The 27,322-nt window shown below is 33.7% G+C and overlaps 4 protein-coding genes and 1 long non-coding RNA gene across 6 annotated transcripts; 3 read left to right on the plus strand and 2 right to left on the minus strand.

Annotated features, from left to right (window-relative positions):
* The first annotated feature begins 7,170 nt into the window (after positions 1-7,170).
* LOC107608720 (cellulose synthase-like protein E1) lies at positions 7,171-13,152 on the plus strand. The gene is made up of 8 exons (XM_016310430.3): positions 7,171-7,660; positions 8,766-9,084; positions 10,040-10,180; positions 10,280-10,414; positions 10,983-11,195; positions 11,282-11,509; positions 11,969-12,316; positions 12,435-13,152. Exons 1-8 carry the CDS (start codon positions 7,353-7,355, stop codon positions 12,990-12,992), a joined length of 2,250 nt encoding a protein of 749 aa, XP_016165916.1. The 5' UTR covers positions 7,171-7,352; the 3' UTR covers positions 12,993-13,152.
* A 119-nt stretch (positions 13,153-13,271) lies between these two features.
* On the minus strand, positions 13,272-15,137 carry NOI (RPM1-interacting protein 4 (RIN4) family protein). Of its 2 annotated transcripts, none has more exons than XM_016310431.3 (3): positions 14,984-15,137; positions 14,079-14,267; positions 13,272-13,642 (listed from the first exon to the last, which is right to left on the minus strand). In XM_016310431.3, exons 1-3 carry the CDS (start codon positions 14,987-14,989, stop codon positions 13,598-13,600), a joined length of 240 nt encoding a protein of 79 aa, XP_016165917.1. In that variant the 5' UTR covers positions 14,990-15,137; the 3' UTR covers positions 13,272-13,597. The 2 variants fall into 2 exon arrangements, with proteins under 2 accessions (XP_016165917.1, XP_016165918.1); XM_016310432.3 differs by having other exon boundaries at positions 14,079-14,264; positions 14,984-15,121.
* A 2,021-nt stretch (positions 15,138-17,158) lies between these two features.
* LOC107609258 (NOL1/NOP2/sun family protein / antitermination NusB domain-containing protein) lies at positions 17,159-23,189 on the plus strand. Its single transcript, XM_088493217.1, has 16 exons — positions 17,159-17,375; positions 17,504-17,566; positions 17,725-17,879; positions 17,998-18,108; positions 18,319-18,384; positions 18,773-18,856; positions 18,944-19,030; positions 19,254-19,345; positions 19,662-19,722; positions 19,825-19,884; positions 20,067-20,127; positions 20,200-20,307; positions 21,893-22,011; positions 22,095-22,252; positions 22,343-22,439; positions 22,526-23,189. Exons 1-16 carry the CDS (start codon positions 17,228-17,230, stop codon positions 22,655-22,657), a joined length of 1,602 nt encoding a protein of 533 aa, XP_088349343.1. The 5' UTR covers positions 17,159-17,227; the 3' UTR covers positions 22,658-23,189.
* Positions 20,410-21,713, minus strand: LOC107609259 (uncharacterized). Its single transcript, XM_016311147.3, has one exon. It carries the CDS (start codon positions 21,671-21,673, stop codon positions 20,828-20,830), a length of 846 nt encoding a protein of 281 aa, XP_016166633.1. The 5' UTR covers positions 21,674-21,713; the 3' UTR covers positions 20,410-20,827.
* Positions 23,190-24,496: 1,307 nt separating the features above from the next.
* LOC107608194 (uncharacterized) lies at positions 24,497-26,939 on the plus strand. The gene is made up of 2 exons (XR_001612759.3): positions 24,497-24,864; positions 25,585-26,939. It is a non-coding gene; the product is annotated as an uncharacterized LOC107608194 (long non-coding RNA).
* The last annotated feature ends 383 nt before the right edge of the window (positions 26,940-27,322 follow it).

The following is a 27,322-nucleotide window of genomic DNA, read 5'->3' on the forward strand; positions in this document are numbered from 1 at the left end:
TGAAGCTGGGAATTCAAACTTGAGGGAAACCTCTATCTGGGTTCCCCTTTCATCTACCAATATTATGCCTGCGCCGCTTCCTGTTTTATTGGAGGATCCATCCACATAGAGTTCCCAGGTAGTCGGTTTGTCCTCTTGGTCCCCTGCATATTCTGCAATGAAGTCGGCGAGGCACTGGGCTTTAATCGCCGTCCGAGTTTCGTACTTCAAGTCGAACTCGGAGAGCTCTATTGCCCATTGGACCATTCTTCCTGCAACATCCGTTTTTTGGAGGATTTGCTTCATGGGTTGGTTTGTGCGGACTCTTATTGTGTGAGCTTGAAAGTAAGGCCGCAGCCTTCGTGAGGCTATTACTAAGGAGTAGGCAAACTTTTCTAATTTGTGATACCTTAGCTCAGGGCCCTGTAGAACTTTACTGATGAAGTAGATAGGGTGCTGACTGACCTCATCTTCTCTTATCAAGGCTGCTGAGACGGCCTTGTCTGCCACGGATAGGTATAGGACGAGGTCTTTTCCGGCTATAGGTCGGGTCAAGATAGGAGGTTGGCTTAAGAATCTTTTGAACTCCTGGAACGCCTCCTCGCATTCGGGAGTCCACTCAAACTGGTGCCCCTTTTTCAGTAGGGAGAACAGTGGAAGGGATCTTAATGCTGATCCTGCCAAAAATCTGGAGAGAGCTGCTAGTCGGCCGTTCAGCTGTTGGACCTCTCTCAAACAAGTCGGGCTTTTCATCTCTAGGATAGCTCTACACTTGTCGGGATTGGCTTCGATCCCTCTTTGTGTTAGCATGAATCCTAGAAATTTTCCTGCCTCTACTGCGAAGGCGCACTTTGCAGGATTTAGTCTCATCTCGTGCAACCTTATGGTGTCAAAGACTTGCGAGAGGTCGGATAGGAGGTCGACCTTCTCCTTGGTTTTTACTAACATATCGTCGACATATGCTTCCATTAAGCTCCCTAAGTGGGGGGCAAACACCTTATTCATCAGCCTCTGATATGTGGCCCCTGCATTTTTCAACCCAAATGGCATGACCACGTAGCAATAGTTGGCTCTGGGCGTGATGAATGATGTTTTTTCCTGGTCTGGTTCATACATCGGGATTTGGTTATATCCGGAGTAGGCGTCCATGAATGATAGGTATTGATACCCCGAGCTAGAGTCCACTAGGGTGTCAATACTTGGTAGTGGATAAGGGTCCTTGGGACATGCCTTATTTAAGTCGGTGTAGTCGACGCACATTCTCCATTTACCATTTTGTTTTTTGACTAGCACTGTATTGGCTAGCCATGTTGGATATTTGACTTCTCTGATGAAGCCGGCTTCTAGGAGTGCATGTACTTGCTCTTCTACTACTAGGGCTCATTCTAGACCGAGCTTGCGTCTTCTTTGTTGCACAGGTCGGGACCCTGAGTAGACCGAGAGCTTGTGAGACATGAGCTCGGGATCTATCCCAGGCATGTCGGAGGCCTTCCAGGCGAAGAGATCTGAGTTATCTCTTAGGAGCTTAATCAACCCTTGTCTCAGGGTTTCCCCTAGGTTGGCTCCTATGTGAGTGTTTTTTCCTTCCTCTTCGCCGACCTGAATCTCCTCAGTTTTTCCCCCGGGCTGTGGTCGCAGTTCTTCTTTAACCCTTGCTCCCCCGAGTTCTATTGTGTGAACTTCTTTGCCTTTTCCTCTCAGGTTTAGGCTTTCATTGTAGCATTTTCTTGCTAGCTTCTGATCTCCCCTCACCGTTGCTATCCCTGCTGAGGTCGGGAATTTCATGCAAAGGTGGGGTGTCGATACCACCGCTCCGAGTCGATTAAGGGTAGCTCTGCCGATTAAAGCATTATAGGCCGACCCCACGTCGATGACTATAAAGTCTATACTCAGAGTCTTTGATTTTTCCCCCTTTCCAAAGGTGGTGTGGAGGGGCAAAAATCCTAGTGGCTTTATTGGCGTGTCACCTAATCCGTACAAGGTGTCGGGGTAGGCTCTTAACTCTTTCTCATCTAAACCTAGTTTGTCGAAGGCGGGCTTGAATAGGATGTCTGCCGAGCTTCCTTGGTCTACTAGTGTTATGTGTAGATGGGCATTTGCCAGGATCATGGTAATTACCACTGGGTCGTCGTGCCCAGGGATTATTCCTCGCCCATCTTCCTTTGTGAATGAAATGGTTGGGAGGTCGGAGGACCCCTCTTCAACCTGGTAAACTCTCTTGAGGTGTCTCTTACGAGAGGATTTCGTGAGTCCCCCTCCCGCAAACCCTCCTGAGATCATATGGATATGTTTCTCCGGAGTTTGTGGTGGTGGGTCTCTTTTGTCCATATCATCTCGCTTTCTTTTTCCATGACTGTCCGACCTTTCTATGAGATATCTGTCAAGCCGACCTTCTCTGGCCAGCTTTTCTATCACATTTTTAAGGTCGTAACAGTCGTTTGTAGAGCGCCCATATATCTTGTGGTACTCACAGTAATCACCGCGGCTCCCCCCTTTTTTATTTTTAATGGGTCTGGGGGGAGGCAGCCTTTCAGTATTGCAAATTTCTCTGTATACGTCCACTACGGGAACTTTCAATGGAGTATAAGAGTGATATTTCCTTGGCCTGTCGAGGCCGAGTTCTTCCTTCTTCTTCGCTTCCCTCTCCCTCTCTTTCGTTGAGGGAGAGTGCCCAAGTCGCAAACTCGGGTTTCTTAGCCTAGCGTTTTCTTCCATATTGATGTACTTTTCAGCTCTTTCCTGTACATCATTTAAAGAGGCGGGGTGTCTCTTTGAGATGGATTGTGAGAAGGGACCTTCTCTAAGACCATTGACTAGCCCCATGATGACTGCTTCGGTGGGCAGGTCTTGAATCTCCAAACATGCTTTGTTGAATCTTTCTATATAGGCCCGTAAGGGCTCCCCGACCTCCTGTTTTATTCCCAGGAGACTTGGTGCATGCTTTACTTTGTCCTTCTGGATGGAGAACCTCATCAAGAATTTTCTTGAGAGGTCTTCGAAACTGGTAATCGACCTCGGAGGGAGGCTGTCGAACCACTTCATCGTTGCTTTTGACAAGGTTGTCGGAAAAGCTTTGCATCGCGTAGCGTCAGAAGCGTCGGTCAGATACATCCGACTTTTAAAGTTGCTCAGATGATGCTTGGGATCGGTGGTTCCATCGTAGAGGTCCGTATCGGGGCTTCTAAAGTTTCTCGGAACTTTCGCCCTCATTATGTCCTCGCTAAACGGATCTTTCTCTCCTAAGGGAGAATGTTCTCTATCGTCGTGGGGATTCCGACCTTTGAGGGAGGATTCTAACCTTAAGAGTTTTCTTTCTAACTCTTTTCGTCGCTCCATCTCCTCTTTTAGGCTCTTTTCAGCTTCCCTTTGTCGTTCCCGCTCCTGTTCTAGCTGTTCGAGGCGGCTATGGATTAATCCCATAAGTTCACTAGCGTGGGAGGGTCCTTCTTTTTCTGATTCGCGCCCCTCCGAGGAGTTCACCTTCGGATTTTTGATTCCGGAGGTGCCTTCCCTATGTTGGTCATTGACTTCCTGGTGGAGGGTCTGATCTGCCTCATTGTTTCCAGTGTTCAAATTCTCTTGTTCGGAATCTGTCTCCACATGACCCTCTTCAGGGGATCTTTCCGCCATCACTGGTTGATCTCACGGGTCCCCGGCAACGGCGCCAATGTTACGGTGGGTAACCAGAGATTAGTGGGCCGGATGGCGTTGGTTGGCCCAAACGTGTGAGGGAGGTGACTATCGAGTGAACCTGAAACTCGGTGTTCCTCCGTCCGACTTGTACGTGTGAAAGAATGGGGGGTGGTACCTGCAAAGACACTCCGATGCCTAAGTTAGCAAGAGTGTGAGCAAGTTTAGAATGTATTGGACTTAGTGATACCTGAGGGATGTCAGGGTATTTATAGTAGTGAACCAATAACCACCGCTGAAGTAGTGCCACCTTTTTAGGTGGATAACCGTTCCCATATCTTAGGGAGGTTAAGATATGGCTCTATGAAGTGGTTAGAGAGTTTCTAGGGGCAGTTACTCATTCGAATGAGTATTATCTGCCAGCTAACCCTCGTATCCGACTTCTTTGGAGCAGGTCGTGTTCAGTACCGACTTCTGGGGATGAAGGCTGGTACTGGGTGAGGGCCAACCCTTTGGGTTAGGCCTTTTTGCTTGGATCCTGGACCTTTATTATTGGGACAGGGTATGAACAATAATAATAATAATAATAATAATAATAATAATAATAATAATAATAAAATTATAGAGATAATTCTGTAAGAAATTCAAGATTAAAATTATTTGATTTTTTGTATTTAATATAATCAAAAGATGTTATTTTAAGAAACATGTTTGTATTAAAAGAAAATATTTTAATTTGTATTTCAAAGCATCATTATTTACCTTACTTATTTCTAACGAAAAGAGTGTATTAATATACTAATGTCATCGTCCGCATGCACAAATCTAAGTTAATAATAATAAAAGTCGACATATGATAAAAGTAAAATAGACGGGGACTGTTATGTTGGCAGAGAAAAACGCTGCGGATTGATTTATATATTAATTTTTTTTTAGATTAAAATGTTCGCTTTTAATCTTTGGAGACTGATTTGGATAATTACTTTGCCGAAAAATAAACTGAAAACTTATTTATCTGGTGGAATAAAATTTTAGGAATTGATATGTGTATTAATTTTTTTCAAAAATTAAAATATCACCTTTTAAAATTTTTAGGGACTGATTGAAATAATTACTCAAAAAAAATAAAGAAAGAAAAAATGGTACTCTTTTTTGTCTTTAGGGCTCTGTAATCATAGTGCAAAAAGCCATCACAAGCCAAAACCTTAACCATTATTCCAAACACGCATTCTAAATTTTTCGTAAATGCCGAAGAGTCTTACCTCAGGTGGCATTTCACCTCTCCTCATCATTAAGGTCTAGAGTTTAAACTCTAAAAAAAATGTATTTGAGAAGAAAAATGTGATAAATATGTAAAGAGTGTGTGAGTGTGTTGTGTACTTAAAATTGAAGATTATTCAATCTATTGGGGTACCTAAGATTGAAGGTTGTCTAATTCACTGGAAAAAAAAAAAAAAACCTTTCCTAATGACATGACTAATAAGATATACTAATGAAAAGGAAAAGTATAGAGTACCAACATATTATCTGCCAACTCTTATTTATAATTGTGTTTCATGGAAGTGTGATCGTGGATGTGTCTAATAATTAATATATTTTAAATACATATATAAAGAGACACATCCAGAAAATATATCTATAAAGAGTAAAGACACTTCTATTAAACACAGTTATAAAAAAGATATTTTTATTAGACACATCTACGAACACACTTCCATAAAACACAATTATAAATAAGAGTTGGCAGAAGTTGGCAGATATGCTGTTGGTAACGTAGCGAAACCGCAATGAAAATTAGTTAATTAACTGCCAATAGATAACATTAAAAAAAAAAAACACTATACTACAAATATTGGCCTCATTGGCATGCTTCATTGAAACTTTTATCCTCTAATTATTGTAGAGCTTAAAGTCAAAGAAATGTGCAATAATGAATTAATGATATTGAAGTAGTATATATGTATATATTGTGTTCCAATCAATAATATTGATAAAAATCTTGAATCTCTGTCGATCTCTTTCCAATTTTGTTTTAGTTTATTATTAGAGATTTTATATATATATATATATATATATATATATATATATATATATATAATAAAATATATGTTAGAATATAATATAAATATGTATTAAAAATAAATTAAATCACATATATTTATACACAAATATATTAATAATTAATTTTAGTATACGAATAATATTTTTATATATATATTGTCTTAATATATATTTTATTTTGCAGCCAGAGTTTTGTTATTATTAGTATTTATTTATTCACAATTTCACACTCAATAACCCAATCTCTTTATTTAAAAAAAATATTTGCATAAGTCAAAAATATTGAATTTATAAAAAATTAAAATATATTTATAGAAAAATCTTAAATAATGTTGATAAGGCAATAATGCTACATGTGATCCAAATTGAATGTAAAAGGTATCAATGTTTAGCTAAACTTATCCATCATTGCCTCATTAAAAAAAGAAAAAAGAAAAAGACAGAAAAAATGGTACCTTTGTCTTTAGGCCTCTGTAATCATAATCATATAGTGCAAAAAGCCTTCACAAGCCACAACCTTAACCATTATTGCTTGACCAGAAGATAACTCCTTGACCAGAATAATATAATTCTAACAAGAAATTCTCAACTAATAATATTGCTTCAGAAACCCTCATTTTTGTTTCAAAATAAAGATATTTAACATGTTTCCTATTCTCTACTTGTATTTTTAGATAAAGTATATTTTTATTTTTTTATATTCTTAACAAGTTTTAAATATATTTTTAATATTTAACTTATTTTAATTTTATCTATAATATTTTTTATAAATTTCATTATATTCTTTCCCTTATATATATTTTTTAAATTTTACATTTCCATTAAGGGGATACTCTCATAATGACGCTTAAAATGTCTTTTTTTAAAGACGCTTACGTTTCGCATTATTATTGGACGTATTAATGAACCGGTTATTTTAAATTTCTTAACAAATTAGAATAAAATTAATTTTTTTATAACAATAACAATAAACCTATTTTTTTCAGAGATTTAATTGTATTTTTAATTTTTTCGGAATTTAAATGTCTACAAAATAAAAAATCAGGGATATATTTGTCTTTTTATAAAAAAGTTTAAAGATATTTTATTTAGATTGTGTAATTTGATCGGATCAAATCAGGTCTAATAATTATAATACAAACAATTGGGTTTATTATTATTGCTATAATAAACCGATTTTGTTATAGTTTATTAAAAAAATAAATTATTAACCAGTTTAATAAAAATATCCAATAATAACATGACACATGTAAACGTCTAAAAAAAAAAAAGACATTTTTAATATCTTTATTAAAGTGCTCTTCTTCCGTTAAACACATCGTTAATGTCTTTATTCTCATCACCGAAAAAAAAAATTATTATTTATTTATTTTTTTAAGTGTCTTTGTGTTTTTCTTTTAAAGTAACTATCAACGAAAGAAGTTAGCTATTTATCAATGCAAGCCTTTGTTGCCTCTTCATGTATCACTATATATATATGCTGTATTTCTTCCTCTAATAATACAAGTTATATATGATTACACTTTGCATTCTTTCATCACTCTATATATGTTAACTAGCTTATTATTAGTTTTGTAATAATAACAAGTTTTATTTTGAGAAAAGAAAACTAGTATTATTGTTATTATTATTAATTGTTATATATATTTCGAAAAACATAGAATTAAACTCATTAGAAAGATATGGTTGTAAAGAGGAGTGATGATGAAGAATCGTTGTTTGAGACAAGCAAATCAAGAGGGAGCTTCCTACATAGGCTGTTTTCAGTGTCTTTGTTTGTGGCCATCTGCTTTGTCTATGCTTACCGGTTGACCCACATACCCACCGGAGGAGAAAACCACGGCGGCGGCGAAGATTACTACTATGGGACATGGACTTGGCTCGGGTTGCTCGCGGCGGAGCTGTGGTTCGGCCTCTACTGGGTCTTGACTCAAGCCGTCCGGTGGAACTTAGTGTTTAGGAAAACCTTCAAAAAGAGACTCGCTCAAAGGTATCATTTTATATTTTTTTTCTCCAAAATTGGAAGATTCTAATTTGCAACTTTTAGGTGAGTATAGGAAAACTATAATATTTGAATTATAACTTGCTGACAACTATCATTTTACATTAAGAAGATGAAGTCGACTTCATGTGAAATTGATACCTGAGAACCGTTAGATGAAAATTTAATCAAATCAGTTAAATCATTTAATGACTCTTGAGTATCAACTTCACGTAAAGTCGACTGCACCTGAGTTTCCACCTAAAAAAATATTTAATAACAAAAAATATTAATAAAAAATTGTCAAAACTTATTATTTTTAATTTTATTTAATATATTTTATAATAATTTAAATTTTTTAAATAATTTTTTTTGTCCTTCTTATTATTACCGTTCACGTTATTAGTCCTTTTAACATCTTTGACATTATGACCTTTTCAGCATGACTCCTCTCTTATTATTAAGTGAGTGTATCACTTGTATATATATATATATATATATATATATATAGTATGGGGAGGGCTAGGTAAATAATGATTATGTTGAATAATATGAACAATCACCAATTAAATAAAAGTACATTATATCCTAATTTAATGCTACTAATTAAATTTAAGATTAATTTACTTTTTTAAGCCTATTAATTCACATTGTTCACACATTATTTAAAAATATTGTTGGTTACTTATACTTTTTCATATAGTATTACCTGTATACTAAACATCAATAATCAATTAATTATTATGTATAAAAATATATATTTAATATTTTATAGTTAAAAATATATCATTAAAAACAAATTTAATTTGATTATTTGTTTATTGCAGGTTTAATTATTTTATTATAATAAGTTAAGTTTGATTATTTTAATAATATATGAATTAATAAATAAATATATAATAATTTATTCAGTGGTTGAATTTTAGTTTATATATAGAGGTTTTTGTTGTATAACTAAATTTTACTATTGATCAAAGAGAGAAGAATGACAAAAGCCACCCACATAAAAAGATCTATCAATACATATATCAAAGTATAATAAAACTTGAATAATAAAAATATATAGGAGTAGATAATATAATAATTATAATTAATGGTGTAAATTAAATAACAGATATGAAGAAAGCAAGTTACCAAAAGTGGACATATTTGTGTGCACAGCAGATCCAGATATTGAGCCACCAATAATGGTGATCAACACAGTCTTGTCTCTTATGGCTTATGACTATCCTTCTGAGAAGCTGAGTGTTTATCTCTCTGATGATGCTGCTTCTGATCTCACTTTCTATGCTCTTTTGGAGGCTTCTCTCTTTGCCAAGCATTGGTTACCTTTCTGCAAGAAATTCAATGTTCAACCTACCTCTCCAGCTGCTTATTTTAATAATATCCTTCTTCACCATAATCATGCTACTAAAGAATTCGCAAACATTAAGGTATAATCATGTAACTTTAATGTGTATATATATATTCTTGGGTGAATAGTGAAATTAGTTTCTAAAAAATGTATCATTCTCTAAATTCATTCTTAAAATTTTTTATCAGTTTTAATTAGTCTTTCAAATATTACAAATTAATTATTTTTGTTTTTCTGTCACTTAATTAATAATTTCTGTCAATAATTGATGATATAAAACATTAACTGATGATAACTAGTATACATGACACCTGTGATCTGACATGTCTAATTGTATATTCTGTATAAATATGTTTATGAAAATTTATCAATTTAGTCTATTTTTTAATTATATAATCCTTAATTGTATCCCATAAAAAAATAATCCTTAATTGTAATACAACCTAAGGACACTAAATTAATAAATTTTTATAAATTATTTGTTTTGGTCTAATTAAATATATTAGGTGTCATGTTATGATATGAATTAATATTCCATGCCATTAATCGTTTACGAAAATTATTCATTGAGTAACTGAAGAATAAAAATGATTAATTTATAATTTTTAAATGACTAATTTAATTGATAAATTTTTTCATAAGATAAATTTAAGAGAAAATGATAAATAGGTCCCTAACCTTTTGCTCCGCGGACATTTTCGTCCATGACCATTGAAAAATACTTTTAAATCCCTGACCTTCACAAAACTTAGACGGATCGATCCCTGACGGAGGCATTTGGACGGAGGGATTGATCTGTCCAAATTTTGTGAAGGTCAGGGACTTAAAAGTATTTTTCAATGGTTAGGGACAAAAATGTCTACAGGATAAAAGGTCAGGGATATCTTTATCATTTTCTCTAAATTTAAAGAACGAACCATATTTAATATATAAATTATCATTAAAGCTATAGAAAAATTAAATTTTAGTATAATGTCATGATGTACTTACTTTTGACAAGACAATTTTGTGTTCATATATATTTAATGGTATAGAAATTATACGATGAGATGAAAAACAGAATTGAAGATGCAACTAAGTTAGGAAGAGTTGCGAGTGAAGAACGCTCGAAGCATAGAGGATTTTCTCAGTGGGATTCATATTCTTCTCGACGTGACCATGACACAATTCTTCAAGTATAATATAGTAACATTAATTATTATACAACTTTTTCTATCAATTAATTAGGTGATCATATATATTAATTAATTAATTTGATATTGTTATGATAACAGATAATACTGCATAAAAAAGAGCCGCATAATTCTAAAGATGAAAATGGGAATTATTTGCCAACTCTTGTGTATTTGGCTCGTGAGAAGAGACCCCAACATCATCACAATTTCAAAGCTGGAGCCATGAACTCCTTGGTATACATGTTTTATCATAATTTCACAGTCATCTAATAAAATTCATGCGGATAATTTTTTGAATAGTAATTTTAAAAATTAGTTACTTTTATTGATATAGTAATACACGATTAGTTATTTGTTTGCATAATAATTAAGTGCTAGTTTTATTAATACATACTAGGATAAAATATGTTTTTTGTCTTTAAAATTTGCGATTTTCTTCAAAAATATTCCTAAAATTTAGTTACGTTTAATTTTGTCCTTAAATTTTTGATTTGTATCAAAATTATCTCTTAACATTAATTTCATATAAAATGTTAGGAACAAAATTAAAAATTTCTAAAGGTAATTTTGACACAAATCGAAAACGTTAGGAACAAAATTAAATTAATCAAAAACGTTAAATACAAAATTGAATAAGATTAAACGTTAGGGATATTTTTGAAAACAATCGTAAATATTAGGGACAAAAAGTATACTTTATCCATATATAATATATATGCTGCATTAGTATAAATTATACCAATTTCATTAATGAAACATTATATTAATTCTTCTTATGTTGCACCTAATTAATTAATTGTAGCTAAGGGTGTCATCAGTGATTAGCAATGCGAAGATCATTTTAAATGTAGATTGTGACATGTACTCAAACAGTTCAGAATCAGTGCGAGATGCTCTTTGCTTTTTGATGGATGAAGAAAAAGGCCATGAAATTGCTTTTGTGCAGTTCCCTCAGACTTTTGAGAACATTCTCAAGCATGACATATACAGCAGCACTCTATTATCAATTGTTGATGTGAGCCATCCCCTTCATCTTCACCAATATAATGAATTGAGAAATATTCAAACTTGTATTGATGATTATTCTACTACTATATGAAGGTGGAGATGCATGGTGCGGATGGTTATGGTGGCCCTTTCTATATTGGAACATGCTGCTTTCATAGGAGAGATGCTCTAAGTGGGATGAAGTTTAGTGTTGGATACAAGAATGACTTATTAAAGAGTGAGAGAGACCATTCTATAGAAGAAAACTTGCATGAATTAGAAGTAAAATCAAAGGCTCTAGCAAGTTGCACCTATGAGGAAAACACACTATGGGGAAAAGAGGTGCCTTATATCTCCATATCCTTTTTTAGTTGAACAAAATCCCTATTTATAAAATGAAAATTTCATATATGAGAAGAAGTTTATTCTGATATATTCATATGCACGCGTATAAAAGTTGGTAAAATATCGTATGATTTGAAAAATAAAAATGCTATACCTATACAAAAAATTAACCACTAAATCAGTCGTTATAATTTTTGTGTATAAATATATGTTTCACATGTTATAGTAAAATCAAACTTGTAATAGATGAATAATCAAACTTGTTTACAGTAGTATAGTAAAAAAATTATGAGATGTCAAAAATATATATTTTTATATGAAGTGGTTTATTGATGGTTGATTTTTTATGTACCTGTAGCATAATTATTTGAAAAAATAATTGAAATTTTTAAGAAAACCAAGATTTCTTAATATGCATACTACAAATTAATGAATAATGGTTCATTCCAAATGTAGATGGGTGTGAGATATGGGTGTCTAGTGGAGGATGTGATGACAGGATTGTGTATACATTTGCAAGGATGGAAATCAGTGTACTATAGCCCACCAAGGAAGGCTTTCTATGGTGTTGCTCCAACCACCTTGCTTCAAGCACTTGTTCAGCACAAGAGATGGGCTGAAGGACAAGTTCAAATTCTTCTTTCTGAGCATTGCCCAGCATTATATGGCCATGGAAGGATCAGCTTAGGCCACCAATTGGGATATTCTTACTGCAATTGTTGGGCACTCACCTCCTTATCAAAGCTATATTACTCCATCATCCCTTCACTCTATCTCCTTAGAGGCATTCCCTTGTTTCCAAAGGTAATGTGATTATTTAGAAGTATCTTGCAATTGCGTTTTTGTTGTATAACTTCATAATAAAGAATGTTTTATGTACTCATTTGTCTTATACACTGAATACATTTCTTGTGCTGATCAGATGTCTAGCATATGGTTCATACCTTTTGCATATGTAATAGTGGGTGAAAGTGGTCGCAGTTTGTTGGAGTTTGTGTTATTTGGAAGCACAATCCAAGGTTGGTGGAATGACCTAAGGATGGTGCTGTACAAGGGAACAAGCTCTTACCTATTTGCTCTCATAGACAGCATCTCCAAGTTATTTGGCCTTCCAGATTCTCCCTTTACAGTCACAGCTAAGGTCATGGAGGAAGATGTTTCCGAACGATACGAGAAACAAGTCATGGAGTTTGGAGCAGCTTCTCCATTGTTCACTGTATTGGCAACACTTGCATTGCTCAATTTGTTCTGTTTACTTGGCATTTTGAAGGAGTTAGCCCTTAGTGAAGACTGGTTTGAAACTTATAAGAAAATGTCCTTGCAAATTCTGTTGTGTGGGTTCTTGGTACTTATCAATATTCCTATATACCAAGGACTTTTCTTAAGGAAGGATAAGGGCAGATTGCCAAGCTCTATTGCCATTAAATCAACAGTATTGGCTCTAAGCACATGCATCCTCTTCAACATGTTGAAAGATTAAATTATTGTAATGTGTGCATTTGTCTTTTATGTGGAAGAAAAATAAAATAATTTCATAATGAAATACGGGATTCTTATTGTCATTTGAAGGAATTGCATAATGTTTACTTTAGAAAGATGTACTAGAAGATCCATGGTGAAAGAAATTCGCTATCTTCTTAGCTAATTGTACGCAATAATACCATTTTGATTATAATTATATTATGTATAATACAGAATATTTAGGAAAGTAAGGTATGCATCAAATCAGGTTTGTAGAAAATCAAAGGAATAAAATCTGTTGATAAAATAAGATTTGTTTAAATTATACAACAAGGAATACAATGTGAGAAGCAATCACTATAGGCCATAGCGCAAGACAGAGAAAAAAAAGGAAGCAATCTTTGCTCCTAATTATAAGGCACCACATCAATACAGATACGTACAGATAACATAATAGTCTGTTTTCTTAACTCTCCCCACAGTGCAACTCACTTTTACAGTACATAAACTTATATTCAAACAGAATTCATTTATGGCTCTGTAGCTCAGATCTTGGAAACACTGGGAGCTAGTTGGATATAAACATGTTCTTCTGTTCAGGCTTTTAGACAGGAGCAACCAATACTATGATTCTGCAGGAGGATTTTGTATGCAGCAAAACCATTTCTTCTGAAAATCAATTCATTCATGAGAACGTTAACACGCTATACCTTACGATTAATTCAAGTACCACGCATCTATTCAATGATTACATTGCCATTTGACAATCTAAACTTGGGACAAAGAAATAGAAACACCTTCCTCAGTTAGTCTACAAATGATCCCTGAGCTAGAACAACAAACTAGACAGACAAGAATGATAAGGTTCATTACTTCATTACCTTATTACCTCATATACATCAAGGTGCCAAGTTATTTAGCTAAAATATACTTGTATTCAAGACAAGTTAATGCAACATAGAGCAGAGGTTGTTAACTAATAATGTTCCTAAATCCATTTGAAATACATACACATGCATTATATACAATACACACACAGACAGCCACTCAAATATCCTAAACAATAGAAAACATTAAAGACATGCACAGGTTTAGAACATCTTACACTCGCAGTTTTGCCGGGATCTAATGCAGGCTTGGCAGTATGAGGATCAGCTTTTCCGGGTGACTCAGGTTTGCCACCAGTCTTCTTCTCATCCCTAGCTTTGTTAAAGATTACAGTGTACCCTTCCGCTGAAGCTGGATCATTAACATCCCATTCACCAAACTTAGGTAGTGGCTGACCCTTTTCCTGCTGTATATTAAGTCAACTCAGTCAACCAACATTCAAACCCTAGTAAACTTCAAAAGTAACTAATTCTCATTTTTCAACACAATTCAAAACTAAACCTGATGATTTAATCATAAACTTGAACTATCTATGGGGACTAGAGAAACTAATCTAAAAGTAATTAACTAACACATCTAACTCGTTTCTATACTAACTGTTAATACATTGAACTCATCCCTCTCTGTGAGGTGTGTTTTCTCTCTTCTCTTTCCCCCAACCCTAGATCCAGGTAAGGAATGCTCTCTGCACTAAACTACATCATCTAACTCCGCAGTAAAAGATGTTCAGTCATCAATAGTCTTTGGATAAAGAGCAAAGCCACCTAACAGTGTTTAGTTCAGTGTATTGTTAACCTTATCTTCTCTTTAGATCTTAGATCTGAGATATTTCTAAACTCCGTTGTTGTTTCATCACAGAGTTTAACCTAAAATTCGAACAATTGAAACGCAGATCATATCACCAAAATCAATCATCGAAATTACAAAAAAATCATAAAAATATAGCGATTATCGAACCAAAATCACGGAAATCGTAGCAGAAATAGCTAAACGCAATCATCGTCGAGGAATCGAGCAGAGCAAACAGAACCGATTAAGAGAAACATAATCGGTACAAATTTAGAATGACGCTAATCAGAAAATTCCAAAGAGGAAGAAAAAAAATGAAATAGGAACACATACCGACATGAATACCGGATTGGAAAGATTTTCCGGGAAAAGAAAAAAGAGTGGGAAAAATAAAAGACGAGAAAATTTCAGAGACGAAATGAAAAGAGAGTGTGCGTCTTTTGAGAGAGAGAGAGAGAGAGAAGAGCGAGAATGGTTGGGACTAAGTGAAAGAAATTTTGGAGGCGCAGTGTTTGAGTTATAACGGCGTTTGCGTAACGTGTTAAACGGATGCCACTGTGAAGAAGGAATCAGTGACGGCGCGTCCAAACGGCTCCGTTTGACTTTAACGCTGTATTAGACTATTGAGTAAAACAGAAAAAAACAGAAAGAAAAAGTTTAGTAATGGAATCTATCTACTAATTATGCTTAACGCTAATGATAATCCTAAATTCCTAATGCTTATATAAAAATGTTTTAGAGTAAAGTATCGTTTTTTGTCCCAACGTTTGGGTAAATTCTATTTGTGTCCCTAACGTTTAAATCGTCCTATTTGTATCCTTAACGTTTATAAAAGTGATTCAATGTTATCCTGCCGTCAATTACACATCATAGTCGCTTTAGTTTGAATTTTAAAAATCTCTTATTGAAGTTAGAATACAAATGTCTGTGATAGAATTGATGATCTACTCTGAAAAATAGCTCATCGAATGTTAAAACTAATTCCTACAACATTTACATGATTCATTTTTTAGGGACATAATTGAATCTATTTGTGGGTATAATATTAAAATCGAACACATCCAAGTGAGACCTAATTGAGAATGAATACATCCAAGTGAGAATAATTGAAAAATATAATCTGATTTGTTAGTATAATTGATAGTAGGATAACATTGAATCACTTTTATAAACTTAAGGATACAAATAGAACTTACCCCAAATATTTGGGACAAAAACAATACTTTAATGTTAGGAGTAGGTATAATAGTTAATTTATTAATTTATTTAAATAAAAGTTAGGAGTTTAAATCATGTTTATATATATAGCAATTTATTAATTTAAAATAAATTCTTAAATAAAATTTAAATTCATAAAAAAATAGTTTTTGATTTACTGAATTGATGGATACGGTAGGAAAAAAATATGGAAAGGTTTTATTGTTGTTAGCATGACCACATCAATCATGTAATGTCCACAACTATTTTATCAATCAATTTATTTAGTTATCAACTTATTGTTATATTTTTTAATTAATTAGTTTGATAAAAAGTAGTAGTAGTGCTCAATTTGTCTATGGTGGTACCCCATAAACTTTGATCATGTGTCAAGAGGAATATATTCTCACAAGTCACATATATCTTTTATTTAAGTCATGGCAAAATGACACTTGCATCAATCCAGTTGTCTTCTTCCTTTTTTTTTAGCTTTAAAGTTTTCCTAAAGTTATGAGTGTGTGTTCCTCATCATTTATTCCTCTTTACAAGGTCCTTTGGAAAATCTAAATTATAGAATTATGCAAATGGAAATACTATTAACTAGCTTATATAATTTTTCTATTATTCTTCTTATTCCACATTTAAGTATATAATTGATTGATAGTTGACTTATAAAAATTTCATATTAAAAAAAAAAAAACCATCGATATTTTGTTAAAAAAAAAAAGAAAAATAATTGAAAAACGAAAATTTTAGCATAAAACTGCTAAAAAATTTTAATTTTGACTTTATTTACATCACTTTCATACATTACACTTTCAAAACTCATGCCCCTATCGCATATTAATTTGTTATTAATTAAATAAATTTTTTATACACTAATTATAATAAAAACTAATGAAATAATATCTTTTAATTTTGACTTCATTTATTTATATCACTTTCATGCATTACACTAACGTTTTAAAAGATGTTGAATGAATTAATTTTATTAATATCTAAGGGGTATTAATTTAAGATGATTAGTAGATAAAATAGATAAATAGATGTTTTAGAAGGAAAAATGAAAATGAAAAAGAGAAAATATGAGGAGCTAATAAAATATTTATATAATGTGTACAATAGAAGTTTAGAGAGTATTAGAGATATAATCATTAGTATTACTTTTTTCCATCAGCTGAAACTTTTGGGATGAGTGGTATCATGCATGGTATTAGAGCGCTAGATTTAAAAGGTCAAAAATTCGAACCTTGGTGAACCCCAATGAAAAATAGTCGGACAAATAGTCCATTGTCTCTTTAGCGGGATCCCATGAAAAAATATCTTTACAACATATCATAATCCAAAAAACATAACGATTCGAAAGAACGAAGCGAAAACATGGCGCAAGTGCTGTACCTGCGTTTGTCTCTCCCTGCAGAACCCCGAAAATTCTCACCTTCTTCTTCTTCTTCTTCTTCCGAACCTTCACTGAAGCTTCCACAAAGAACTCGAAGCTCCAACGTATCCATTCCTGCCACCGGCAAAGGTAATTAACTATTAACCATAAAGACGAAAAAAAAAAAAAAAAAAAACTTGATTGATGCTTTCACTGCTTCTGCTATTATTCTACCAGCTCAATTACAATGACCCAAGATTAAAAATTGAAACTTTCAGGTGGTTCCAGTCGCTTGCTCAAAACCCAGAAGCTGAATTCAGAGGTTTCTCCTCACAGAGCTGGTATATACTCATTTTACTATCTATGTTATTGTTACCATCAGAATTTGGCTAATGGGGTGCCTTCAGTTTGAACCCTGCATCAGAATTGGTTTATGGTGTTTTCTTCTTGTTCTCTTATCAATTTTTTGCTGTTTTTTTTGGCTACTATAATGTTGCAGTCTCAGCTGTGAGATTGATGAGGATAGAGCTTGGTGGTGCTTTTGCTGACCTTCTCAATGAGAAAGGCAAAGGTTCTGGCGAGAATGAGATGGGATATGTCCAGAGAACGCTCGGCTTTCGAACCCGGGAATTGAATCATCATGATCTTAGATTGGTATCACTTTCAACCATTCTCTGCTGTACTCTTAAAATTTTCATGTTGTGGTCAATGGTTAGGCTTGAAATTGAAGTATTTTGGACTTTGATTCTTATTTAATTTTTAAATTACATAGGTTACTGACATTGTTGGCGGCACAATTCGTTGGAGAAGATATCTTGATCATCTGATCAGTTCACTTTGTCATGATAAAGATATATCTAGTATGGAACCTCTTCTCTTACAGGTGATAAAAAATGTTCTGTCACATATTTCTTATGAGCATGTTTGCACCATGAGTCTTCAACTGAGTAAATCCTACTAAAGAAAAACCTTGACCATTGTTTTAGTTTGGCATTTCTCAATATAGAGTTTGTAGGTGAAAGTTTTGCAGCAAAGATGGCTGGTGTACTCAAACATTTATTGATCTGAGGCCTTATTGCATTGTCTGTTTCAGATTCTAAGAATAGGATTCTATGAGATTGTCAAATTAGATATGCCGCCATATGCTGTTGTAGATGAGGTATGTCTTTCTGTTCATTTGATCCCTTGTTTCCAGGTAAATAGATTGGGTTGATGTTGCTTGAAGCTCAAGCAGTATCAGACAGAAAGAATTATCATCTGTTGAATTTATCTATTTATCTTTTATGTTGTTTACAGCCATTAGAGATTATTTGTCTTATGATAAATTGTTGATTCTTGGTATAAAATTCAACTTCAATTTCTTATGTTAGGAAGAATTCATTTGTAACAGTAAAGTCTGGTATGGCTTCATTAAATTTTAAGTTTGATACAGGTGTTAGGAGACAGCTGTTCTTGCATTATTATTTATTATTATTAAGTGACAATAATTGTTTTTCAAAGTCCAACCTTTTCTTCATTAAATTTTGATATACCGAATGGAAATGCAGAATGTTAGGCTTGCCAAAGTTGCGCTTAGACCTGGTGCCGGCAACATGGTCAACGGAATCCTCCGAAAGCTAGTTGCACTCAAGGTTTTCCTTTTCACAAATTTCATAAACTCTATGAGTGGAGAAACCATGAAGAGTTTATAAACTCCATTATTGTTGTTTGGCTTGCAGGAAGATGAGGTTCTTCCTTTGCCCAGAGTGGAGGGTGATGATCGTGCCCAAGCCCGTGCTCTAGCAACTCTATACTCACACCCAGTTGTTAGTGTGTAACTGACATGTCTTTTTTGTGCCAGTTATAACTTCATGATAGGCCAGAATTAAGAATCAGTAACGAATAAGGAATAAACCAATTCTTTAGTTGGCACCAGTGTCAGAAAAATACAACTTGATTAAACTAACACTATGAAGAGTAGCAGAAACATTGTCATATGTCAAACTTATAACGATAAACATTGAATATTTTCTAATTTCTTGTTTGTAGTGGATGGTAAGGAGATGGACAAAATATCTTGGCCAGGAAGAAACCATTAAATTGATGAAATGGAACAACAGTGAACCCAGTTTCAGCTTAAGGCAAGTAAATATGTTGCTTCCTTTTTTCCTTTGTTCCTTATAAAGCACCATATAAGTGTATAACTGATAGGTTCAAGGGACTAGCAGAATTAGGGGATCTAACTAACTGTTGAGAGAGTTTTTCTCTCCTGAACTAACAGACTTGCAGATTTTTCTCTAACTGCCTCAAAAAACTAACTAACCCTAGTACTTATAGGCAGCAGGCCAGCAGCAATTAGGAATAAGGAATTAAGCAGTGAAAATCAAAAGCCAAACCGGTTTCTATCAACAACACAGAAAATGAAAACTGAAGCTATATATTTTGTGTTTGTCTCAGAGCAAACCAGGCAAGAGGTTTTTCGAGAGATGACCTTGTGATGCAGCTTAATGCATTGAAGGTAGTACTGATAATTTTTCTTGTATGCACAATCCTTTCCTTTTGCATTTTACCTTTTCTTCCATGGATAATCTGGTCTTTTCTTCCTTTTCTTAAACTTCAGGTCCCATACAGTGTTTCACCACATTTGGATGAATTTGTTCGCGTCAAAACCGGATTGCAGGTATGACAGTGAGGAGATGAGTTGATTATATGACTATTTTCATATGTGAATGTTGTTAATTGCATGGTGGAGACTGAACTCTAATACTCTATCTGTATATAACTTCTGATTTACATTATCAATTGTGAGAGTTTTAGCATGCCTAGATTATGTTACTGAATATTTGTACTTTCATATTTCAGACTGTAATTCATGCCGGATTACTCAGAAAAGGGTTATGTTCAGTTCAAGATGAAAGTGCAGGTCTGGTTTTCATCTTTTCATGTAGCAGACTCTACTTAGTGAGGGATGAAACTCACAGATTGATGATTTCAGGTCTGGTAGTCTCTATTGTGGATCCTCAGCCGGGTGAAACTGTGATTGATTGCTGTGCTGCTCCTGGTGGAAAGACCTTATACATGGCCTCTCGTTTATGTGGCCAAGGTAAATTACTCCTCCTCCTTAATCCACTTTATATTTTGGTGAGAACCATGGTGGCCATCACAGAATTTTGAGAATTGAGACAAAACCAGAGGTTATATATTGAGAGAACAGTAAAAGGTGAATACAATTTGATACAATAGATCTTTTATACACCAACAAAACTATAACCAATCAGCCAATCACAACTCAGTTACTAATCTCTGTTAACATTTCTAACTAACCCCACAAAGGAAGAATCTGATTTGAGAAGACTAATACAGTTGCTTCCTCAACAAATTATCAAATGCCAAAGACTAATACAGTTCAACCACTAAGCAGAATTTGACCAATATCAAGCTTCATCAATTGGAGAAACAAACATCAAAAGCTACCAGAGCTATTTCAAGAAATTTGAACTAAATGCTTAACCACCTTCAAACAAAGTAAAAAAAGAAGCTAAAGTTGAACTTAATCAACAGTTGCAGAAGCTATACCAAAAATATGAAACTTTGAAATGAAACATGGAATTATGGTTGAAACTTCACACTTCTGAAGGAGCAATCAAACCCTTGGGAACAAAGCGGTAAACAAGAACACCAACCCTAGCACCATCGGAGGGAGCACAAGTGTGCAAAACGTCAACGTTGAAGAGCTTCTTCGCTTTCTTGAAGAACGCCGATTCCTTCTTCCACCTCTTCATGTGAGCCATCACAAACACCGTCTCCTTCTCCTTCTTCTTCATCTCTTTCTCCTCCTCAAACCCTAACAACAAAAAACGCAGCGTTTCGAGGAGCGGTTCGTACAGGTGGTCGTGATAAACCACATCCGAAGCCAGAACAACGTCGAAATCGCGCCCTATCTCTGCCACGTCATCAACATTTCCCCATCTCAGCGCCGCGACAGTTACGGCGCCGCCATTGGACGTAACAACTTCTTTGTTGGCGTCTGTGTTGAATTGGAGATTCGGAACGACGTGAGGAAGGTCCGTGATGATCACATTGCCGCCGAGCGTGGCGGCGGCGACGATTCCGACGATTCCTGTGCCGGAGCCTAGCTCGAGGATCCTGAGCTGGCGCTGGCTGCCGGAGAAAGCAGCGGAGAGGGGGCTGGTGGAAGGGCTGGAACGGTAGCTATCAAGAAGAGAGATGAGTGCGGTGGCGGCGGGCCAGAGCTGGAAGGAGAGTCCCTCGGAAGGGAGCTGGCGAATCACGACCGTTGACTCGATCGAACGGAGTGAGTAGCTCTGTTGCTCCGGTGCGCCGTCGTGTACGGTTGTTAAGCTGTTAGGTTGTTGTTCGTGGTGGTCTTGGTCGTTTAGGACGGTGGTGAAGGGGTTTATTTCGTCATCGTCATCTTCCTGAGTCGCCATTGCGCTTTCGTTCTTCATTTTAGGGTTTTTTATTTTTGAATCCCTTTTTATATTCGAAGTGACTGAGCTTTCATTTCTTTGAAGCAAGTTGCCAACTTGCAAAGAAAACAAAATATTACTATTTATCTATTGTCAATTATTTATTCCGCCTAAAAAATTAAGCCACAAAACTAATAGTTTCTTGCTTAGTTTGTTTAAAACTTGCATTGCACGCAACTAACGATTTGTGTTTTGCAGGTTTGGTATTTGCAGTTGATGTAAATCGTGGCAGATTGAGGATTCTCAAAGAGACAGCAAAGTTGCACCAAGTAGACGGCGTTGTTACCACCGTCCACGCCGATCTTTGCGTGTTGACGGTACGTTGTATCGCGCCGTTATCACGTTGGAATCGGAGGAATTGTTTCTTTCTAATATGTTTTGTTTGTTTTGGATTATCCAGGATGGTGAAGCGCTAAAGAGTAACAAAGTTTTGTTGGATGCTCCATGCTCTGGGCTCGGTGTTCTTTCGAAGAGAGCGGATTTGCGATGGAACCGGAAGCTGGAAGATATGGAAGAGCTGAAGAAATTACAGGACGAGCTCCTCGACGCGGCGGCCAAGTAAGGCCAAGATTCTTTTCGGTGTTCCCTTTGTTTATTATGATTTATGAACATCAAAAACTTGATAATTCTTCTTTTCCACAAGTGTAGATTGGTAAAACCTGGTGGAGTATTAGTTTATAGTACATGCTCCATAGATCCTGAAGAGAATGAGGAGAGGGTAGCAGCATTTCTTCTTAGACATGCGGTAACCGTTATCATAAAATTCTTGTACTATGGCTTCTACTCTCAATTTTTCTGAAGTGCTAATCGATCTTTATCTGAATTTTTCAGGAATTTCGCATTGATCCTGTGGACAGATTTGTTCCACCTGATTTTGTGACGGACAGTGGTTTCTATTTTTCTAACCCGGTAAAGCATTCGCTCGATGGCTCCTTTGCTGCTCGATTGGTGCGCGCTTCCTAAAAATCAACTAGGGAAACTGACCCTCGGCGACTGTCCCCCATTTCGGGTGGCATTCAAAGGAAAACAGAGCGGCTGAGTTGCTGCGGCCGCGGTCCGTCTCTTTACAAATCCAGGGCAGACTTTCTGATTTCTCATCCATGAAAAAAATTTATATCCAAGATGTCTGCAACTTCAGTTTCATCAGGCTGGTAATCCTTAACAACATACTTGCAGTTTTGAATGGCAATCCATGCTTCAAATTTCCTCCAACATACTTTCAAAGCATCATGATTTCTATCCGAGCAGGAAATTTTTGTAGGGACAATAATCAACATACTTATGCTGCTTTAGGGAAATTGATTGAAGCAAATTTGAGTAGCTGTTAACAAGTAAATTTTTTTTTTTCCTAACTGTTATGCAGCTGTTGTAGCCCACAATTTTGTAGATAATTTCAGGGACATATTGATACAGTGTGTTTTTATTGTTCATCACACTTGACACACTTAGAACTTGAATTGAATTTGAGACAATTTTTTTTTTATTTTTTCCATAATTTCTCAACTCATTGAGTTAAAGATTAATCCATTGGGATCACGAGTACATTTAAGAATCTGTACTAAAAAATATTATTAAAATTATTATTAAACATTTCTCTTATTAAAGAAAGATTTTCAAGTGTACCGTCATGTCGGTATATCAGTGATTTTTAACCGTTGATCTTAATTATATATATTATATATATTTTTTATAATTAAGATCAACAGTTAAAAATAACTGAAATACCAGTACGACGGCACACTTGAAAATTTTCTCTGATTAAAAATGTAACAAATTTTCTTAATATTAATAGTGTCTCATGAAGTTGTTTGGCATTTCGAGGTGTATCTTTAGCACTGGAAGCACTCAGTAATTAGATTATATTCGTATCTTAGGCACTGAGGATTTATGGTTTGAAAAGTGAGGTGCAGTTTGGACAAAATGGGAATGCAAATAAAATAACCTGGAAACTGGAAAGGACAAATTTGCCATGTCACATGCAACATTGTATAACCCACAAAAAGTCAAATATTACAATTCAGCCGTTTAATGTACATAGAAATTAGTAACATTGACAGCCATCCAAATCTTTAATACCGGAAAAATAAAAAATAAATGTGTTTCAAAATAAACACTGAACAGCCACCCATTGTCAGATATAAATTAAACAAAGCAGCCACCCACTGAATTATTAGTAATTAATCTATCATCTATGTGCGACCTAGACTACTATTATCTAACTGTCAAAGTTCAATCTACTTTTAACTTCTTATTTACAGAATTTGACATACATCATTGTTACTATTATTTATTTATTTATTTTGGTTGAATCTAAAGACATCATTATGTTGCTTGTTAAGAAAAGAGTATTTATCATTTTAAATGAGTAGTTGGCTTTGATTTTTAATTTTTATATAATACTAAATATATTATATTAGAATGCCAATTGTTAATTAATTAAATAATTGTTTAAATGTAGAATTAATTTATATCCATGGAAGAATGTTTTCCCAGTCATCCTAGGTATCCCTACTTAGATGATCACACACAAGAATTATATTGACAACCAACTAATTACTATTCTATTAGATAAAAATAACTAATTTTTACACCTACTAATTATTTTTCAAAAAGAAAAACCCTTTTAATATATATAACAAAATAGATTAGATGTTTTGTCCATATATACAAAACGCTAAGATAAAATCTAATTAATTTTATATAATAAGTAGGTAATGAAGAGAAGACACAAATTAAAACTAGGCCAATAAGCAAAATGCATTTAGCCAAATCAAACACCACTCATATATCATATAGTCGGTTAAATATATTGTGACATTGATATATAAGACCACCACCTATGGCGACCTATCCAAGGTGATTTTCTAGCACCTTTCAGATAGAGTTTCTGTTTCATACGTTTCTCTCTCTCTTCAAAGTTCAAACCCTTCATCAATTTCATCTTAGCTCCTTATTCATTCATTCTCAATACATCTTCTTCAATCAATAATTTCCTTTCCATTATAAATTATTTTTCTCTTTCCCCCTCTAAGATCTTGTGCCCTTCTCCTCAGATTTATTTATTCTACTATATATCTTTCCTAATAAATCTAACTCTATATATAGAGAGAGTTAAATTTATGATCAATATGTTCAAGAAGAGACAAGATCAGATACATACATATATGCAGGTGAATTATTCATTCTTATTTCTTAATCAACCATCTATATTATTCATCGTTGCTTTTAATTTTGCATATTTAGTATAGATGCGATGAAGTAGCTCATTGTAGAGATTACTTTTGATATTCTATAGTATTGTTACCTTATCAAGATTTATATATCTAGAATGATAAAAATTTACCTACAATTAATTTTATGTGAAGTTGATAATTGATCATCGTTAAATGATAATTTAGTTAAATTTGTCAAATTATTTCATGACTCTTAACTTCAGGTGTGTTCGACTTCACGTGAAATTGATAGCCGAGAGCCTTTAGATAAAAATTTAGTCAGTCAAACCATTTAAAGACTTTCAACTATTACTTCACGTGAAGTCGACTGCACTTGAGTTTCCACCTAATATAAAATGTTATAGCAAAAGGAGAAGATAGATAATAAACACATCTCCTTATAACTTAAACCCTAATAATTATATCTTAAACCCTAGTTCTACCTAATCCCTCTAATAACCTCGTCGCTTGTCTGTGTTTCATTAGGTTTAAGAGGAGGAGTACTTAAGTAGGACTTCAACCATGTTATTCCTATAACTTCGTATTAAATTAGTTATTAAGCAAGAATAATTTCATATTTAATTGCACCAAAAGCTGCATATGTATGCCTATATGTGTGCGTATATGGTTTCACCTGATGAATATATTGTTGATGCTGTTTTAATTTTGTTGATCAAGGAGAAGAGTGATATACAATTAATGGTCACAAAACGTTGCAAAAGAGGATGATATACAAGTGTTTGGACGTTGAGGAGATTATAAATGTTGACAGAAGAGAGAGAGCACAACCCGAGAAATGGTCAAAGAATCTTTTACCTTTGTTGGGAGTGTGCTTTCTATTCTTTTGTCATCATCTTTGTCTTTGTTTATATGGTATACATCTTTTTTTCTCTTAATAATCACTACTATATATCTTAATTACCATTCAAGCCAACTAGCCAAGGTATGTAATGAGGTTATAAATTTTCTTTCTACTAAAATAGTGAGAATAAAATCGAGTTGAGTTGATTTAGTGGTTAGTTTACTAGTTCGAATTCTGTTTTGTGCATAATGCAGTAATTTATTGGCCAATAATAAACCTTTAAATAAAGATCAGTACCACGACAGATTAATTTTTAACTTGTCGGGATAGAAGATAAGTATTGAAAATTAATTTTTAATTAGTCAATAATATTAATTAATTATTTTTTTCATTATAAAAGTTCTTTTTTAGTTTAAATATTTAGGATTTATAGTTAATAATTTAAAAAATAACTAAAGGTTAACTCTTTAATTGAACTCAAATGATAAATATATATTATGAGAATAAATATTGAACATTAATTTTTAATTGTAAAAACACTTATTTTTTTTAAAAAATTAAGATTTAACTAAAGTTTAAGATTTCATGCAAAGTATGTGGATAATGATAATCATATTCCTCTGTTTAGTTTTTTGTTCACAAACAGAAAAACCATAGTGTTAATGGTTATAGAGGCTCTTTGTGAAAAATCTTGATTAATATTTGAGACTTGATATGAAATTTATAATTTTTAATATAATTATATTAAGTGTATATTAAAATTAGTTATTATTGTAGAATATATATTAAAATATAAAATATATATTAAAAATAAATTAAATTATATATATAATAATTAATTTTATTAATTGATTTATATTTTAGTGTACAAATAATATTTTTATTTTAGTATATGTGTATTTATAACTATTAGAAAGTATGTACGGTGCAAGAAGCTAAGAATGATCGAGAATGATGATGGTGATGGAGCAGAATCAAATCAAGCAACAGCAACATGAAATTAAAGTCAATTTCTGTAATTTGGCTTTTTCAGAAAGACCAATATTTGTGCCAACCTTTCATGTATACGGTCGCTACTTTAGGAGAAAATAAGGATCTGATCTGATAAGATAATGTTTATAGTCAACTTTTTCTTTTATTGGTTTGTGGAAATTAATATCTGCTTTAGAGAAAATGACTCTTAAAATATCTTCTTCTATTTATTAATATTATTGTACAATATTTCTTGTTATCATCTTCTATTTTAGGAGGAGTAGCATCAATTCCTGTGCATGTCTACAACGTGTCATCCAAAATGTTCTATTTTTCTGCTATGATCATCTCCTTGAAACTCCAAATTAAAACCTATGTTAGCATATTAAAAGTCAGAACAAACGAATTTGTCTTGAGTAACATTTTTAATTAATAATCTTATATGGTTGTTAATCAAAGATGAGAATAGATTTTTTTAATTGAAAAAATAAAGTGTACTTTTTAATTTTTTAATATTTTTTATATTTTTTAATCTTATTTATAGAATTAAGTGTGAACACTTTATTAAGTTTGAAAAAAAATTGAGAGAATCTATTTTTATTAATATACTAAAAATTAATTACTAATTAATGTATATTTATA

The sequence above is a fragment of the Arachis ipaensis genome, chromosome B7, assembly GCF_059453495.1.
Source record: "Arachis ipaensis isolate K30076 ecotype BB chromosome B7, ASM5945349v1, whole genome shotgun sequence".
In the NCBI taxonomy this organism is placed as follows: Eukaryota; Viridiplantae; Streptophyta; class Magnoliopsida; order Fabales; family Fabaceae; genus Arachis; species Arachis ipaensis.

Excerpts from the sequence above, each read along its gene's own strand:
- LOC107608720 (XM_016310430.3), top strand. The coding sequence starts at position 7,353 with ATGGTTGTAAAGAGGAGTGATGATGAAGAATCGTTGTTTGAGACAAGC. Across the intron at positions 9,085-10,039 it reads AAGAATTCGCAAACATTAAG|AAATTATACGATGAGATGAA; the intron begins GTATAATCATGT and ends TTAATGGTATAG. Across the intron at positions 11,196-11,281 it reads CTCTATTATCAATTGTTGAT|GTGGAGATGCATGGTGCGGA; the intron begins GTGAGCCATCCC and ends TACTATATGAAG.
- NOI (XM_016310431.3), bottom strand. Across the intron at positions 13,643-14,078 it reads ATCCCGGCAAAACTGCGAGT|AAGAAATGGTTTTGCTGCAT; the intron begins GTAAGATGTTCT and ends ATTGATTTTCAG.
- LOC107609258 (XM_088493217.1), top strand. The coding sequence starts at position 17,228 with ATGGCGCAAGTGCTGTACCTGCGTTTGTCTCTCCCTGCAGAACCCCGA. Across the intron at positions 17,376-17,503 it reads CATTCCTGCCACCGGCAAAG|GTGGTTCCAGTCGCTTGCTC; the intron begins GTAATTAACTAT and ends TGAAACTTTCAG. Across the intron at positions 18,857-18,943 it reads GAAAGCTAGTTGCACTCAAG|GAAGATGAGGTTCTTCCTTT; the intron begins GTTTTCCTTTTC and ends TTTGGCTTGCAG.
- LOC107609259 (XM_016311147.3), bottom strand. The coding sequence starts at position 21,673 with ATGAAGAACGAAAGCGCAATGGCGACTCAGGAAGATGACGATGACGAA.